General features: G+C 40.0%; 1 protein-coding gene and 1 pseudogene across 1 annotated transcript; both read left to right on the top strand.

The window, feature by feature from the left end:
* The first annotated feature begins 186 nt into the window (after window positions 1-186).
* On the top strand, window positions 187-9,125 carry LOC104431184 (ABC transporter G family member 31-like). The gene is given in 23 exon segments (XM_039312570.1): window positions 187-207; window positions 298-442; window positions 1,881-2,182; window positions 2,248-2,422; window positions 2,425-2,528; window positions 2,803-2,894; window positions 2,896-3,117; window positions 3,200-3,360; window positions 3,457-3,560; window positions 3,636-3,792; window positions 3,927-3,992; window positions 4,125-4,255; window positions 4,367-4,619; window positions 4,622-4,698; window positions 4,786-5,076; window positions 5,171-5,254; window positions 6,066-6,199; window positions 6,328-6,555; window positions 7,392-7,563; window positions 7,644-7,731; window positions 7,818-7,835; window positions 7,838-7,983; window positions 8,675-9,125. Coding segments are annotated over 23 exon segments (3,426 nt in total). The 5' UTR covers window positions 187-201; the 3' UTR covers window positions 8,945-9,125.
* Window positions 9,126-11,468: 2,343 nt separating this feature from the next.
* Window positions 11,469-13,821, top strand: LOC104447534 (annotated as a pseudogene).
* Window positions 13,822-17,787: the final 3,966 nt, after the last annotated feature.

Below are 17,787 nucleotides of genomic sequence, written 5' to 3'. Positions count from 1 at the left end.
GGTCCGGTGCCGATCGACACGGTGTGCGATCGGTGGAATCACCCACCCCTGATCACATGCCTCTGTTGAGTCGACCTATCTCCGATCTTTAATCGATTTTAATTGTGCCGTAATGACCCTTGCAGACTAGCTCGGTCGAAAGATTTGACCCATTTAGAGAATGAAAAGAACATCCGTCCAAGTCCATAGATTGATGCCTTTATGAAGGTATATATTTGATTTCCGTGAATACGTTGCCTCCTAGCACAATTCTCGACTTCTATCCCAGTAATCTCGGATTGCATATCATCGCACGAGGCATCATCCGTTGGTGGAAAAAGACATAGCATTTCGACAGAATATGTTTTGAAAGTGCTTGGTCTTGACATTTGTGCGGACACCTTCGTCGGGAATGATATGCTCAGGGGAGTCTCAGGTGGCCAAAGAAAAAGAGTCACAACGGGTATATTCTCCCTCCGTGCATATATATCGTACATTGTGCCATGCTGATAGAAATTTACACGCTTGATTTATTATATGGAGGCTGTTCTAGCTTTGCTCAAAATGCAAAAGGAATTGAACTATTAAAATGATATCACTGATGATTGATATACTGTTAATATTTGTAAAGGCATAAAGGTGAGCTTGTTCACTTGAACATTAAGTGCAGAAGCAGGTATCGCTTAGACTTGATTTTGGTCTTGGAAGTGTCTCTCCAACTGAATCAATTCGGGGAAATGCATCTATTCATCTTAGTTTCATTTTCATTTCTTTTGAGGATAATTTTTTTTGAAAAAACACAACCATGGGCAGCTGCATTAGTACTAGAGTCTCTTCTTCATCGCTAATGTCAAGAGTTTGAATCCATGGGTTGCTAACATGTTGTAAGCGGTGTAAGTGGGGGGCCATGGTATTAGGATCCTGTGCTAGTCTTTCTCGAGTTATAGGCGTCGGTCCTAAGGTGCCATCAGGCACTAGCAGGCCTTGTGACTCCCGAAGGGGGCTCAGGCGGATTTCTCGGTTATCAATTTTTTTTTTTTTTTTTTCTGAAAGAATGTTTGAAATCAAGTTAGTGTGGCCCTTGCAAACCAAAGGAGCAATTTTGCAGTCTAGCACTTAAAAGAATCGACAATGATTTTTTCGTACATATCTCTTGATCGAAATGAATAGAGAATGGTATCCATAAAGTACTGAAAGGAAGTGTTGTGATGGTCAATAATATATTGAAAACTAATGTTGCAATGGTCACAAGTTTTGTGGTGGTTTCAATGGTCCTCAGGAATATGTATATTTCCTGCAAACCTTCACTATTTCTCTTCATTCTCTTTTTCCATCTAGGAATTAAAAGTCACTTCTACATGTTGCAATAAGAACTCTTTTCACTTTTTGTTGACTCTTTGTCAGCTTCTAATAAGCTACAAGTTACCTTAACTCTTCAAATTTACAATATGCAAAAGTTTTCAAAAATTTCCCAGGCGACTTTTTGACCTTTTATTTAAGTTCAAATAATGATATTCTTGAATCAAAGCATGCTTTAAGAAGACGGAATTTTTGAAAGAATAAATAATATTATGTGATATTCATGGAAATGAAGATAAGACAAAATTTCAAATAAAGCTTTTGAAGTGGGGCCGTTTTTTTTAAAAGAGGGTTAGAGCGAACATTGCCTTAAATTAGATCTTGATGAAGTGGCCAACTTAGTTTCAAATATCATCTCAAGTTCATCACCCAGCCAAATCTCCATTGGCTGACAAACCCATGCAATTCACATGCATCTTTGATAAAATCCATGGGCCATCGGTTGAGCTTCTTATTTGAGATTAAGTTGGACACTTAGCCAATATATTTGGTATAAAATAAATTCATCAACCAAATTAATGCTTGTTGTATCTCTGACGCAGAAGAAATGATCGTTGGACCCAGGAAGACTTTATTTATGGATGAAATATCCACAGGGCTAGATAGCTCTACGACGTATCAAATCGTTAAATGTGTCAGGAATTTCGTTCATTTAATGGAAGCAACTGTCCTAATGGCTCTTCTTCAGCCCGCCCCGGAGACATTTGACTTGTTTGATGACTTGGTGCTACTGTCCGAAGGACATGTTGTATATCAAGGACCTCGGTCGGACGTGTTAGAATTTTTTGAATCATTAGGTTTTCGTTTGCCACCACGTAAGGGAATTGCGGATTTTCTCCAGGAGGTACTTGCCATAATAAAACAACTTTCTTGTCTTCCTAGACTATGACTAACTTTATTTATCACCAGGTCACTTCCAGAAAGGATCAAGCTCAGTATTGGGCGGATCCATCCAGACCATACGAGTTTCTACCTGTTTCCAAAATCGCAGAAGCATTTAGAATGTCCAGATTTGGTAGCTCTGTCGAGCCTGATCTCGCGGCTTCAAATGTTCAATCCAACAGCCATCCTAATGCGTTGTCCAAAACGAATTTGCTGTCTCAAGGTGGGAGCTGTTCAAAACATGCTTTGCCCGAGAAGTGCTGCTAATCGGCAGGCATCGCTCTCTGTATATTTTTAGGACTTGTCAGGTATAACTGTATTTTGAGTACACTGCTCTCGACACTGTTCTTGTAACTTCAATTGCATTAGGTTTATGAGATAGTTCACTCATTCATGTCACATGTGAACTGCAACATGATGTCTCAGTATTACTCCATTATCCAAAATTATTGTGCTACCACTCTGGTGCTTTCTTCTTTACTCTCCCTGAATTTAAGTGCATTATATATCTGGAACTTCTAAACAATTATTTCTGTTGTTTATGTCAGTTATATTTTCACTGTTTCTTTTCATATATTAAAGGTTGCTTTTGTTGGACTGGTAACCTGCACAATTTTCTTACGGACAAGAGTACACCCCACTGATGAGACAAATGGCAACCTCTACCTATCCTGCCTTTTTTGGGCTAATACACATGATGTTTAATGGATTTTCTGAGCTGCCGATAACAATATCTCGGCTACCTGTATTCTACAAGCAAAGAGATAATTTCTTCTATCCGGCATGGGCATGGTCCATTTCCAGCTGGATTCTACGTGTCCCATACTCTATTATTGAGGCCGTTGTGTGGTCTTGTGTAGTATACTACACTGTTGGATTTGCTCCTGGTGTTGGGAGGTACGTTTTTCCGCTCAATTTCCTTCATATAGGTTCTCCTAATCCTGCAAATCTTTTCACAGTTTTTATTTTATTGTTTCAGGTTTTTCCGGTTTATGCTATTGCTCTTTGCAGTGCACCAAATGGCATTGGGTCTTTTCCGTATGATGGCTACAATAGCTCGAGACATGGTCGTTGCAAATACTTTTGGGTCTGCTGCCTTGCTGGTTATATTCTTACTGAGTGGATTTATTATTCCAAAGTGTAAGTTTGGTCCTTCTTCTACAAGAAAAGTGTGCCTTGGATGGCATGATGCAAGTAGAATGTCATTGGATTGCTGATTTGTGGCCCTTCTTTCAGCCATGATCAAGGCATGGTGGGTCTGGGGTTTCTGGGTGTCCCCACTATCCTATGGGCAAAATGCAATGTCTGTTAACGAATTTACTGCCACAAGATGGATGGAGGTATGTTACTTGAGGGTGCTATTTACAACTTTTTGTCCCAATAGTAAAATCCTCCTGACAACGGTTAATCCACAGAAATCTGCCTATGGGAATAATTCAGTTGGCTACAACGTACTTCAGTCACATAGCTTACCATCTAGTGGTCATTGGTATTGGCTTGGAGTTGGGGTTCTATTGCTTTATGCACTGCTCTTCAACAATATTGTGACTTTAGCTTTGGCTTACCTTAATCGTAAGTCTGATAATCTTTCCATTGCCATCTATATAAATTCAGGAACAACTTGCTCGCTAGCTAAGTATCTTCTTGGGTCACTTCAAGATCTAGCTAGTATGTGCTTAATGAGGATCTTCATTTTCCTTTTACAGCTATCATAACTGCGCAGTCTGTAATTCCCGTGGATGAAACTGGAGAAAATTCCAGCCAGGGCATTGGTTAGTAGAAGTATATTATCTTCATAATAGAGGGATGTGTATTGTGTTTTGATAAATTCTACTTATCTTTCCTCATCAATGTTGCACTGTACTTTGGCACGGTAATGTTGCAAACCTGTGATGGGTGTGCAGGGGATGGTACGCAATCATGATCAAATCCAACATCCTCTGGGGAGGGTAACAAGAAGAAGGGCATGATTCTTCCATTTCAGCCATTAACAATGACTTTCCATGATGTCAATTACTTTGTTGACATGCCAAAGGTGTGATTTCATATGCATTAACTATTTTTAGTAATTTTGAATGCCTTAATTTGTGTCCAGTTTCTACATGATAAAGTGTAATGCGGCGAAAAATATCGCTAAAATTGACAGGCTATGCGTTCACAAGGAATACCAGAAAGTAAACTACAGCTTTTGTCGAAAGTTAGTGGAGTATTCTCTCCAGGAGTACTCACTGCATTGGTTGGTTCAAGTGGAGCTGGTAAGACTACTTTGATGGATGTTCTTGCTGGAAGGAAAACAGGTGGATATATTGAAGGTGATATCAGGATATCAGGTCACCCAAAACAGCAGCATACTTTTGCTAGAGTTTCTGGATATGTAGAACAAAATGATATACATTCTCCCAAGTGACAGTTGAGGAGTCTCTCAGGTTTTCTGCCAGCCTCCGCCCCCAAAAGAAGTCAGCAAAGAAAAAAAAAGCGGTGAATCTTCAGGGTTAAGTTAATACATTCAAAAACGATGGTTGGATCCAGTTTACCTCATTGTTGACAAGATCTCTTGTGTTGCAGGAGTTTGTCGAAGAGGTAATGAAATTAGTTGAGCTTGATACGCTTAGGCATGCTTTGGTTGGTCTACCTGGTAGCTCAGGTTTATCAACAGAACAAAGGAAACGGTTAACCATTGCAGTTGAGCTAGTTGCCAATCCTTCTATAATCTTTATGGATGAACCTACCTCTGGTCTTGATTCTCGAGCAGCAGCTATTGTGATGAGAACTGTTCGTAATACTGTTGATACTGGAAGAACTGTGGTTTGTACCATTCACCAGCCAAGTATTGACATATTTGAAGCATTCGATGAGGTTAGAAGGACAAACAATAATTTGTCATATTCAAGACTATTTTAATATGCCAGATCCTTACATTGGTGCAGCTTTTTATTTTATTTCATCACAGCTGCTTCTCATGAAACGTGGAGGATGTGTTATATATGGTGGCAAGCTTGGAACACATTCACAGACCCTAATAGACTATTTTCAGGTAAAAAAAAATTGTCTTACTCTTTATGGTTCATTTTTGGTCTCTCTGTATGTTGAAGTATATTCCCCAATGTTTATCTACGAGGTTTCAGTGGGACTCTGTGACTTCCCTCCGCCTAATTTAGGTTGATGGTATCAAGCAAGTTCCCACCTCCTTTCCCCATTTAATATTTGATACTGTGAATGGATTTTCATTAAGTTATCCGATCCATTAATTCCATGTTTTTAGTCACTTGTCTATGGGGTTTATGGGAGTCGTGTATTCATGCATTCTCCCTCCGCCTTCGCTTAGGATTTTAGGTAGGATTTCCTGATAGTTTCTTTTAGAAGTGATTCCTTATTCTTCTATTCCACGAGCGAGACAATTATTCTGCAATCCTTTGTTATGACGTGCATGTGATGGGGGATGTTAAAGTATATTCGTCATTGCTTGAGTATGGGGTTTCGGCAGGAATTTGTGTACGTATATTTCTATTTTCCATCTAATAATTCAAACTTTTAGGTTGAAGTTTCCGACAGTTTTAGATGCCAAAATCTTTGGGTTTGCTGTCGCCCTCTCCTAGTTAAATTTCTAGCAGCTGCTGCTTCATGCAGGGTAACTGATAGTTTGGTTTGTGCTTTTAATTTTTTTCCCTAGCCCAGAACAGTTCTTTTTCTTGTACTGAGGGGCCCAGAGAAGGAAGTGGGACTAAATGTGGTAATGTACTATGTTTGATGGGATGCTAAGGTTTTGGTCAACTAGACAGATTGCCTAATGACTGTTAAATCTCGTTATGCACAGATAACAGTCTTTATCGTATTCCTTTATGCAGGGCATCAATGGAATTACCCCAATCCGAAGTGGTTATAATCCAGCAACTTGGATGCTTGAGGTTACTACACCAGCTGCTGAACAGAAGATTGGTGCTGATTTTGCTGATATTTACAGAAATTCGGATCAGTTTAGGTGATCTAATTCAACATCACTTTAGCTATGTGGGCAGAAATCTGTGGCCGCCATTCATCCCATATTTTTGGAGTTTGTCTCCTCCTTCCACAATTATCCATTGTTAACTCTTCTTCACTTTGCTCCAGGGAGGTGGAAGCTACGATTGAACGCTCAAGTGTCCCACCTGCTGGCTCAAGGCCTTTAAAATTTGACACCATGTATTCACAGGACAAACTCTCTCAATTTTTTATTTGTCTTTGGAAACAAAATCTCGTCTATTGGAGAAGTCCACAGTACAATGCTGTGAGGATTTTTTTCACTACGTTAAGTGCGCTGATTTTAGGCTCCGTCTTTTGGAATGTTGGCTCAAAAAGGTAAATTTCATACAAACTTCTCAAGACTGTCTTCTTTTCTTGTCTTTGGAAGCTTTCAGGCAAGGCATTTACTTTTGCCATAGATTATCAATTAACAAAATAACTTTCTGTTTCTCAAGTCCTCCCCACTCTAATGCTGACTGATCATAAGAAAACATGAAGTTAAAGTAAGCTATAAGCTTTATTGTCCTCTAGAATTAAGATACTTAGCTGGGAACTGTCTAGCAGGGATAAGAATTAAGAACCTTCTACCATGGAAGCACAAAAATTTCTTTTTCTTTTGGATGTGCCTTTTGGAGGCCAGAACCCATGATGTTTGGCAGCTTTCATCTTAATGAAGTTGACAAAAATTAGATTTAGGTTCTTTTGCTGGGATATGGATAGCAATATCTCATTCGGCATCACTAATATCTTTTCATTTTGGTCGTCAAAATTCAAATGCTGGAATTTCATTTATCATATGATGAGTTTAGATATGCGTTCTTTGTAAAGGCAATTTGCTGGCTCTGGACTCAACTACAGAGATCTCACGCATGTGGCCATGTTCTGGATTAATGAAAACCAAGTCTCTATTTGCGTCTGTGGACTAATTCATTAAATGGTCGTGAACTATTCTGACAAACAAGATGAGAACACATCTTGAAATTTTAGAAATTCAAGATGAGACTGTCCAGGTGGCATTCGGCTTTTCTTGATTTTTCTGTCTCTAGTAGTCTGGTCTAATTCTTGAGGCCAATGCTACTAATAGAGATCCTGTCTTCTTTGTTAAATCTAGACATATTTTTAGCAGTCCTTTGATTATATTGTAAAACACATTTCGAATTAACATTATGCAGAGAGTCGCCTCAAGACCTTTTCGTGGTTATGGGAGCTCTTTATGCATCATGCTTGTTTCTTGGCGTCAACAATGCCTCTTCTGTACAACCAATTGTTTCCATAGAAAGGACGGTATTCTATAGAGAAAAAGCAGCTGGAATGTACTCCCCATTGGCCTATGCCGCAGCCCAGGTAAGTTTTTCATACTGAAAGAGATTGATTTGTAAAAATTAGTGGAGTGGAAAATAACATCTCTAACTTCTTCGCTCCAGGGCCTTGTGGAGATTCCGTACGTGGTTGTGCAAACCATAATATATGGAGTCATCACATATTTCATGGTCAACTTCGAGAGGACAGCAAGTGAGAAACTTCTGATCTTCCTGAATTTTCTAATCTACTTTGAGCTCGAAAATTAGTGGTTAACCCACTATTCACTTTTGTTGCAGGAAAGTTCTTTCTTTTCTTGTGTTCATGTTCCTTACCTTCACCTACTTTACCTTTTACGGCATGATGGCTGTTGGTCTCACTCCTTCACCGCATTTAGCAGCTGTCATTTCTTCAGCCTTTTACTCTCTATGGAATCTTCTGTCAGGATTTCTTGTCCCAAAACCAGTAAGTTGACTGTTTCCTGTCAGAAACTCCTTACTATGGTGTCTCTCTCATTTCTGATTTTGGGCAGATTTCCTTGGCCTCCATGGTGCATTTCCCGCCAGTCATATGAAACAATTCTAGAATTAACAAGACAAAACCTTTAGATTAACCTGATGAGTAATGGAGGAGGCTGGAATGAGCACCCCATTATCTTTGTTTGTTTACTGCAAAGACTACTGAAGCACCCATGAGAATTGCTCTCTCTCTCTCTCTCTCTCTCTCCCCCACCCCAACGTGCGCGTGCGCACACATATCACTGAGGATGGTGAGGAAGAGCTTCCTCTCCTCCTATTAGAATCTACTGGATGGACAACAAAAATATCATTTTGCTGCCGACATGGTCTGAGTTTCTTCTTTCTGCATATAATGAGACAAGTTTGATCCTGCCTCTTTTTGAATTAGCATTCGATGCCATTAGTAGAATAGAGCATCCTAGTAAGGGGATTAAAAGATGCTCCTAATAATATGTTCATAGAGCAAATTGAAGTCTGGGTACCTATTGATGAAAAGTAAATCTGGATTTCAATCTCACTTACGATGTGAGGTCTGACACTGTAGCACTTACATCCTCACTGTTGGAAGGAGATTGTTTTCCTAACCTAAGAAATCAAGTTGCCAGGTTTTAGTGACCCAGTTTGTGCACTAATTGCAGAACATCCCGGGTTGGTGGATATGGCTCTACTACATCTGCCCAGTTGCATGGACTCTTCGTGGTGTCATCACCTCTCAGCTTGGGGATGTGGACACTCAGATTGTTGGACCTTCTTTCAAGGGCAGTGTGAAAGAGTATCTGGAGGTTAGTCTTGGCTATGGTGGCAGTGGCATGATTGGAGTGTCAGTGGCTGTGCTTATTGGCTTCAACCTTTTCTTCTTCGCTGTCTTTGCCTTCTCCGTCAAAGTCCCTAACTTCCAGAGAAGATGAAAAGGGAAAAGCAATAACACTCATTAACGGAGACTACTTTTGTGAAAGCCATGATACTCTGGCTTTCTTGATACTATTACAATCGTAGTCTCTGTTTTTTTGTTTGTCCTGCCTCATTACACTTGCTATGCTTTACTTCTGGAGGCAGCACATCCACGCTGCAATCTCTTGAAGCCATATGACACTGGTCTTATCTCGGAATCCATATGTAAATCATTCTTGATCTGGTTGTGATGTCTTTTAAATTATGTCTCAAGTTTGAATCCATTATACGATATCCGATACGCACAAAACATTTACATGCTGAAATGAGAAAAAACACATCCGAGGAGCATTTAATTAAAATAAAGATCGCGTGGTAGAAGCCGAAAGGATTCAGCCCTAGATACGAGCTTCTACCGTTGAAAATGAAGGCCACACCATGTGTTGATTTTTGTGGCCTTGTCATTTGTCAGCATGAAATCTTCTGAAGAGTTGATCGTGCGAATTCTTTCCACCTTATTAAATGCACGCACATGGCCATGTGCATGCATGCACGTAGAAAAGAAATTGGTCAACACTTGTGGCTTCAGAAGACTATCTCGTAGGCGCCGAACTCTCTCCCTCTCTTTGTTCAACTTTTGTGGACTTCTTTCGTCTTGTTGCGGATAAAGAAGGAGAGAAGGCAGAAGCTCTTCTACGTGTGTCAGTACATGCTGCTCGGCTCACACGCTAACATTAATTGCATGGAGGCACATGCTTTGACGATCGGCACCGTTCTGACAATTATGGAATACAAGTTTTTCTTCCCCTTCAACCGATAAAAGGTGAAGACGTCTGAAGCTCGAGACAGAGCGAAAGAAAAGAGCTTCCAGTGAGCGAGAGAAAAGAGCTCGAGAGAGAGAGAGAGAGTGCGAGGCTTGAGCTCAGAGAGGTTTTGTGCAAAAGTCGAGTCCATTGAGTTGTATTGTTAAAACATCGTGGGTATCGGGTATAAAGTAAGACTGGGAAAAACTTGAGTGCATGTGTGATTGTAATCCTGTAATTCTCCGATTTATAGTGGATTGATTTGCTGGCTCTCCCCGTGGATGTAGGTTCCGACATTTGGACCGAACCACGTAAATTTCTAGTGTTCTTATCATTTTATTGTTCCTCGTTTTATTTCGATCGATTCCTATAGCTCCCGACATAATTGCAAAATACACGATCCGCTTTCGCTGCGACGCCGATTTACAACACGAGGAGTGTTCATTCCTCTTAACAGGTGATACTTTTCTGTTGTATGCCAAATCTCAATTAATACAGAGGCAGACACTCAAAAAGGCAAAAGAACTGACTACTTGCCGCGACAAGCATAAGGACTGGGAGCATGTACAACAGGCATTGATAAGATTAACATCAATAGTACTAAAAACCAAGTTACAGAATCTCATGTACATTTTGTCTTAAGTTATGGGGTCCGATTCTAGGTTGATAAGCGAACTAGGATGGAGGAAAAAGTAAATGAAAAGAAAAGGCCAGTGGAAACAGAGAAGCAAAATGGGAACAGAAAAGGTTTAAACAGTTTAAAAGAAAGAAGACTACCCACTCTTCTCGCTGGAGGTTTACAATGAGAGAGAGCAAAGAACTTGTTTCATACCTTAGTAAGAAAACAATTAAATCAAAAGACAAACTATTTTATTTACAAGTTTTTTGGCAAAACTTGACCTAGCAAAAGAATTTGATAGAACAAAAGCACCATGGCGGACTGCCAATCATCCCGATCAGGCTTAAACTTTCCTTTATCCACTTTAATTAGCTGTAAATCGTAGCAAATGGAAATAAAATCAAGGCAAGAGCTTGATCTACCTGTGTCATAGCCAAACAGCATTCCACCAATTCCAGCCGACAGTGCAAGCCTCATAATATATGGCGTCTTCCATGTCGTGCGCCAACATTCGGTGAGCTCTGTCTTAACGGTTTTGGTGTGACCTCCCTCCATCTTATCCCTCCCTCGCACACACCCTTCGGGAGGAACCACAGCAATATCTTAAATCCGGGATTTTCTGTGAAAAACCAAAGAAAGAGTCACTAATCTGCTTATTCGAAATGAACAAAAATGTTACAATGATTGAAAGCCTTCCCCTCCAAACACGAAAAAAGGATAATTTTTTATACCAATCCAAATCAGTAAAGTCAGGCTAGTGACTGTTCCGATCATCTCTTTCACCGTTTGCCGCATATTATTTTACAACTTTTAGCAGGATAAAAACAAGCCTTTCCATGTTACACTCCAAAGCTTCTACCTTGTCATCTGACAACTTCAATTATTCTATTCTATCGAGAACCCACAAATGATAAATCGAGAAAACTCTTACGTCAAAATCCATCGCTCAACTGAATGCATGACGGAGAAACGGGGAAAACAAGAACGGGAACAGAGCATTACCCAGAACCAGAACCAGGAAAAGCCTCCTCCGTTTCTCCTCCCCTGCTCTCTCCCCCTCTCTCTGCTTTCTGGCTCTTCTCGACTCCTGCGAATTATGAATAAGATGGCTGATGAATCATGATTCAATGCAATGCCAACGCAGTCTACACGTCCATATATAGGGCGAGAAAAGATCCTGAGCGTCTGTCGGGTATGTGGGATCCTAACGATCACCCCTGCCTCGACACTTTTGTTAGAAAATCTGTGGCCAGAAGCGCTTGCGGGAGTGACAATGAGATTACCAAGTAAAGGGTGGATGACAACAATCGAGAAAGAGGCAGGAAAGTCGAAATGAATGCGAGGGAATCAATCGAAAGATGACATAAGAGGGAAAGAGAGTTCAAAAGTTTGGAAAACTCGAAAGCTTCATTTATTAATCTAATCGGAAATGTGTCCAAAGCCCACCAACCGAATCCGTCGAGCTTGCAAGGTCATCTGATCAATTACGGTTGACTAGGCTGACGATGCCTGGGACGCCGGCACAACCGCCCCCAACTTCCTCCTCCTCATCTCGAATTTAAATTATGAACCCACAAAAAAAAAAGAAAGAAAAGGAACCTCAGTACTAATCCCCTTGCTTTATTTGCAAATTCAAGTGCAGAAGATCGCCCACGTGCGTCTCTACGATGCGAACCCGGACATTCTCACAGCTCTGGCTCGCAGTAAAATTCGGGTAATCATCAGTGTTCCCAACAACCAGATTCTTGCAATCGGGTCGTCGAATGCCACGGCTGTAGCTTGGATTAGCCGAAACGTTCTTGCTTACTACCCGAAAACCCTAATAACAGGCATTGCAGTTGGGGATGAGGTCTTGACCACAGTACCCTCTTATGCTCCCATTCTTGTGCCTGCAATTGAATTCCTTTACAGTGCTTTGGTAGCTGCAAATTTGCATAATGAAATTAAGATTTCGACCCCACATGCCGCGTCTCTGATTCTTGACACGTTCCCGCCTTCTCAAGCTTTCTTTAACCAGAGCCTTAGTTCAGTGATAGTCCCTTTGTTGCGGTTCTTGTCTAGGACTGGCTCGCCATTGATGATGAATTTGCACCCTTACTATGTGTTCATGGAGAATAAAGGTGTAGTTCCTCTTGAAAATTCGCTCCAGGCCAATAGCTCCATCCAAAGAAATGGTTGATCCCAACCCTTTGCTTCATTATACTAATGTGCTCGATGCGATGATTGACGCTGCCTATTTTTCGATGAAGAATTTTAACATTACGGATGTCAAAGTTCTCGTGACTGAGACAGGATAGCCTTTGAAGGGTGATTAAAAGGAGCCCTATGCAACCATTGATTATGCTGATACTTACAATTCAAATTTGATTAAACATGTACTTGATAAAAGTGGTACTCCTCTGCATCCAGAGCTCACGTCCAATGTGTACATATATGAGTTGTTCAATGAGGATCTTAGATCACCTCCAGTATCTGAAGCCAGTTGGGGTTGTTTAATGGGGACTTGACACCGGCTTACTTGCTGCACGTATCAGACACCGGTGGCTTTTTGGCCAATGATACAACCAACCAGACATACTGTATTGCAATGGGCGGCGTAGATTCAAGGACATTACAAGCAGCACTGGATTGGGCATGTGGTCCTGGGCAGGCAAATTGCACAGAGATTCAGCCAGGAGAGAGTTGTTTTAAGCCAAACAATGTGAAAAGCCATGCTTCGTATGCATTTGATAGTTATTACCAGAAGGAAGGGAAAGTTGCTGGGTCTTGTGATTTCAAGGGTGCTGCTATGATCACCACTACTGACCCCAGTAGGCATTCTTCTTTCTTTTTCCATGTTGCTTTCTTGAACTGCATAGATATTGGATTTGTGTCATGCCCCTGCTTGGCCATGCCTGTAAGGGGCTATGACTTCATTGGCGAATGTGTGATTCCCTATGAGCAAGATTACAACTCGTCTTAGTAAGAAGTATGACTAAATTGGATGAATCTTTTCTTCTCAAACTTGAGCCCTAAGAGTGCACATCCTGTTACTAGTCAATGTAACTAAAGGGTTTGTGAAGAAGTAGTAGTTCTTGAAGTTGGCATTAGGACTTCCTTGTGAATGCACCTTTCGTAAGCTCTAATCATTGAATTGGATTGGTCTTAGGATAATAGACTGGTGAGTACTATTGGTCAACCAAACTTCTCAATCTGTCATTTAACCGTTTACCTAGGCCACACGATGATTCTTATCTTCCTTATCTGGGTTGAGCTGGAAGACTCCTAAGTGACCATAAACTTAGTAGAGATGCCTCATTTCCTGTGCGATGCTTCTAATTGCAAAATTAGCATTTGCAAGATCTTAATAAGAAATATTATTTTCCTGTTTGGTAATGTTTACTGTGCTTCTGAAAGTTTTGAGCCCATCTGACGATTTTATTGTTTCAATTCAGGTCATGGAGACTGTATCTTTCCAGGAAGGTGAGAAAGGCCATTTCTTCAGTACTTTCTTTTCTTGTGTTTATGCCATCTTGTGTTGATAAATCTCGTTCTCCCCACATATTACTTGAATGTGACCCTATTTGGTTTCTTTTCAATGATGCCATTAAAGATGCGATGTGTTGTCTCACATGTACTGGGGAACTCACAGTTCTCATCACTGAAGCTGCCGCCCCGATTTAAGTAGTTTTGAGTCAAGGAGGAATCTTGAACATTTAAGCGTGGATTGAAGAAATGATTTACTCATGGAAAATGAGACACAAGCGGGTGATTGGCAAGATGGAAATATGTCCAGAAACTAAGAAAAATAGAACCTTAAGGTTGTAATTAACGACGCTGAAAGTAGAGAAAGTTCTTAGATAAGTTGCCGAGTACACATGAAATGACACAGTCGCATCTCAAATAGGGGAGTCAAATTTAGGTAGTGACTGAAATTTGATTTTTTTTTTTTTATCAGATAAAAAAGAGTTAGTACTAAAATTGGGACCGGAGCTTTAAATGGATATTTTTTCTTTTGTGAGACCAAAAAAAGCTTGAGCCAACATTAAGACCCGGGCTAATGGCATTTTAAGGGAATTAGATGAATTTTTTAGGTGTTAGTGATGAGTAGATTAGGGAAGGAATTCCGTATTTTCATTAACGATACACACAAGATACAGGAAAGGCATGAGAGTGACCTATTACGTTCTTTGGAGGCGACTTGTCTAAAAACTCAATACATTAAGTAAGGTGTCAAATATCATATAAGCTTTAAATAAGTGGACAATACTCAAGGTCTGATGGGATATGTTAGCTTACTTTGTATATAATTTTCTAAAAATCTTAATATGTCTAGCACTAAACATATTTAAGATTGATACATCCTATTGAATTAATGTCTCCAGTTGTTACAAATTGTCTAGAGGATCCGGATTGCTGATTTGTTTAAGTGGGTCACAAAGGCCAGAAAGATTTTATGGGCTTTTGATTCCTTGTAACTTGGGCTTGCTCTCTCTCTCTAGTAAAGTAAGCTTGATCATTATCATAATACTTCTAATATATATATTCAAATTTGATTGGGTTCAACATAAAAAATTGAGATATGTGGTTGCAATTTCAATGTCAATCATTTTGTTTTAATTTTATCTAGATACTCTTAAAAAGTTATGACATATATATAATTTTTCTAGTTGACATTGGTCTTGAGTCCATAGCTAATTTGACTTCTAAGTTCATTATACATGTTTATATATATAATGTTCATTTATGTATACATGTTTTCATTCATTCGCTCTGATAGTGGATCGGCATATCAGAAAAAAAAAATTATGATGGTTACTAGGATATAAATATGTTTAAATCCAAATTTTCCTTGTACTTCTCTAGAAGCAAAATTTTTTATTTAGGATATATTCATTTCTTCTCGAATTGGTCTTTGTTTTTCTTTTTTTTTCCCCTCACGGAATCTTTTTAGTTGGCCAATCTTTTAACTACAAAATATAACCATCTTCATTATATACCAATCTTTTTTAGGTGGCTAAGGCCATCTTTTAGTTGGTGCTTTATTTTTGCCTCAAATGACACTTCAGCCTAACCCAAATAAAAGTACATCATATATAGATGTTGTATACCTAAGTTTAAGCTGTGAATGATATCTTTGATTCTTTTTCCTCCTTTTTCCGTACAACTTCATCAGGGATTAAATCGAACCAATTGATAAAAGTTCAAGGATCGATAGTGCGTCTACATTTTCTGAAAATCTGATTATCGACTTGATGGACAATACATACCGCTGCTCTAAAGCGAAGCATAACATTTGGGAAAATTAACGAAAGCGAAGCCCCGATTAAAGTAGGAAATGGTAGTTGAGGAGTTCAATTGCAGTCCGAATTAGAAATGGATTGTTGAAGCCCCCCAATTGCAGGTCAAGTAGGGTCCCAGAACTGCCAAGGGAGCAAGTCATCCCGTCATTCATCACCTAACTTTAACATTTATTAGTAGATGAACCCTTAGACATGCACTGAGATTTCTCAAAAGTCATGATCTCACCAACCTTTGAAAAGGTTGACGACCCTGTTTAGATGATCAAATCTAGTACGTCTGCATAACGCATGGTTATTGTAATTGCATTTCGCGGTCGAGGCCGGCATGCGGAGTGATCATTTGATCGAGGTGCTACCCTTTATGTAATACAGGATTTCGAAATGTTCAAACATTAAGCGGCTAGCGGATGAATCTAGTACGTCTACATAATGCACGATTATTGTATTCATATATTTCGGTCGAACCCGACGTTCCAGGTGATCATCTCATCAAGTCGTTACCCGATATGAAATACAAGGTATCGAAATGTTAAGACATATTGCGGCTAATGTAACTTTGTTGTTATCGGCTGTCGCATGGTCATGACTTCATCGAGAAACCTCTATACTAAACGGGGCATTAGGGTTTGTCGTGCGATGGTTTTTAGTATAGCTAATTTGCCTGATTTTCACTAGTAAGCCGGAGCTCACTCAACTTACCTCGTGAGAACAAACTCGAAGGCGAAACTCAAGTTCTACTTAGTTTATGACATAGGCTATTTGAATTCAACTCGACTACTCGCGAGCAGCTTGACTCAAGCATGTACCATGCCTCGAGTATGGTATCGAATTCGACTACATTGCTAAAACGACTCGATTGCAATTCAAACTCAACTCGGATTTTTTAGGACTGGTATTGATTAGTGAGCCAAGTTAGAATATACTAAACTCCGCCCGTTTAGCCTCCTCGTGTGCATCCCCGCCACCCCCTATCCATGGCCAATCTCGCGGCTCTCATTAGCCGTGCCATGTTGCCGTCGCCTTCCGACCCTTCATCTGCCGCCATCGAACCTACAACTCTCCTCCTTCTCTCTCGATTACGTTCTCTATGTTTCTCTATTTCTTTGTCACCGTGCAGCCTCACATCGAGGTCCGTGACTTAACGCCGCCGGAGGGCCACTGCCCGCCTCTATCGGGGAGGGAGAGAAAGAGAGAGAACCACGAATGGGAAGTCGATGTTGCGGCGGCCGGCAGTTGTAGCAAGGGCTAGAAATTATTGGTAGGTGACTATGGTGCGGTGGTGGCCGAACCACGCTGCAACGGATGACGGAGAATATGGTTTTAAATTCGGCATTAGGTTCGGAGGAGATTGGAGGCAAGGCTAAGCAAATCAAAATTCCCTCCAAATTTTGAAAAAAAGTATAGGAAACAAATAAATTTTTTCTCATGACAGCGACAATTAATTATTTAATTAATTTTAGTTTGGTATTTCGATACTAATGTATAGGTAGCCGTCATCATTTCGCGCTATTTGCCAAAGCAGCATATAATAAAATCTACAGAGTCAAATTACCAAAAAAGAAAAAAGATGAGGTTATTTAGATCTTCTTTATAGGACAAATAAGGATGGCGATGCGTAGCAAGTGATGCCAGCAGGACGTCATTATGATGTGTAGTTGATCAAAACCCTAGTTTTTGGTTAAATCAAAGTTCCCTCAGTTATGCATTCAAGAATAGTGAAATAAACTCCGTGCACTTCATCTTGGTTTTCTTCAAGTTGATTAAGTATAGGACAAAAGAGAATCATTCTTAATTTATTATCTAGATCCGAATAAAAGGGTAGCCAAGTCTAAATCTAACTCTACATCAAGAGAGAGCTGTAAAATAGATATTGGTTGATCATAAAATTACTTTCGGAGAAGTCCATCATTGAACATTGCACTAGGGTGTTGGGGTGCGCAGTAGAAGCTCAATATCTTTGGCTGGGGAGATTGCCACGAGGAAGGCTAAATCTGAGTTCGTTAATATATTTAGTCGGACCTACCTTCACTAAAAAAACTTAAACTAATGAGTTATGTGATAATTGTGATATATAAACTGCTTCATATCACATCAGTTCTCTGATGTGACTTTTCTTTAACAAAATTCATACGTGCATCTTAACAATCTTCTTTTTA

Source organism: Eucalyptus grandis, chromosome 5 (genome assembly GCF_016545825.1).
Source record: "Eucalyptus grandis isolate ANBG69807.140 chromosome 5, ASM1654582v1, whole genome shotgun sequence".
Classification (NCBI taxonomy): domain Eukaryota; kingdom Viridiplantae; phylum Streptophyta; class Magnoliopsida; order Myrtales; family Myrtaceae; genus Eucalyptus; species Eucalyptus grandis.
This window is presented reverse-complemented; position numbering and strand designations above follow the sequence as displayed.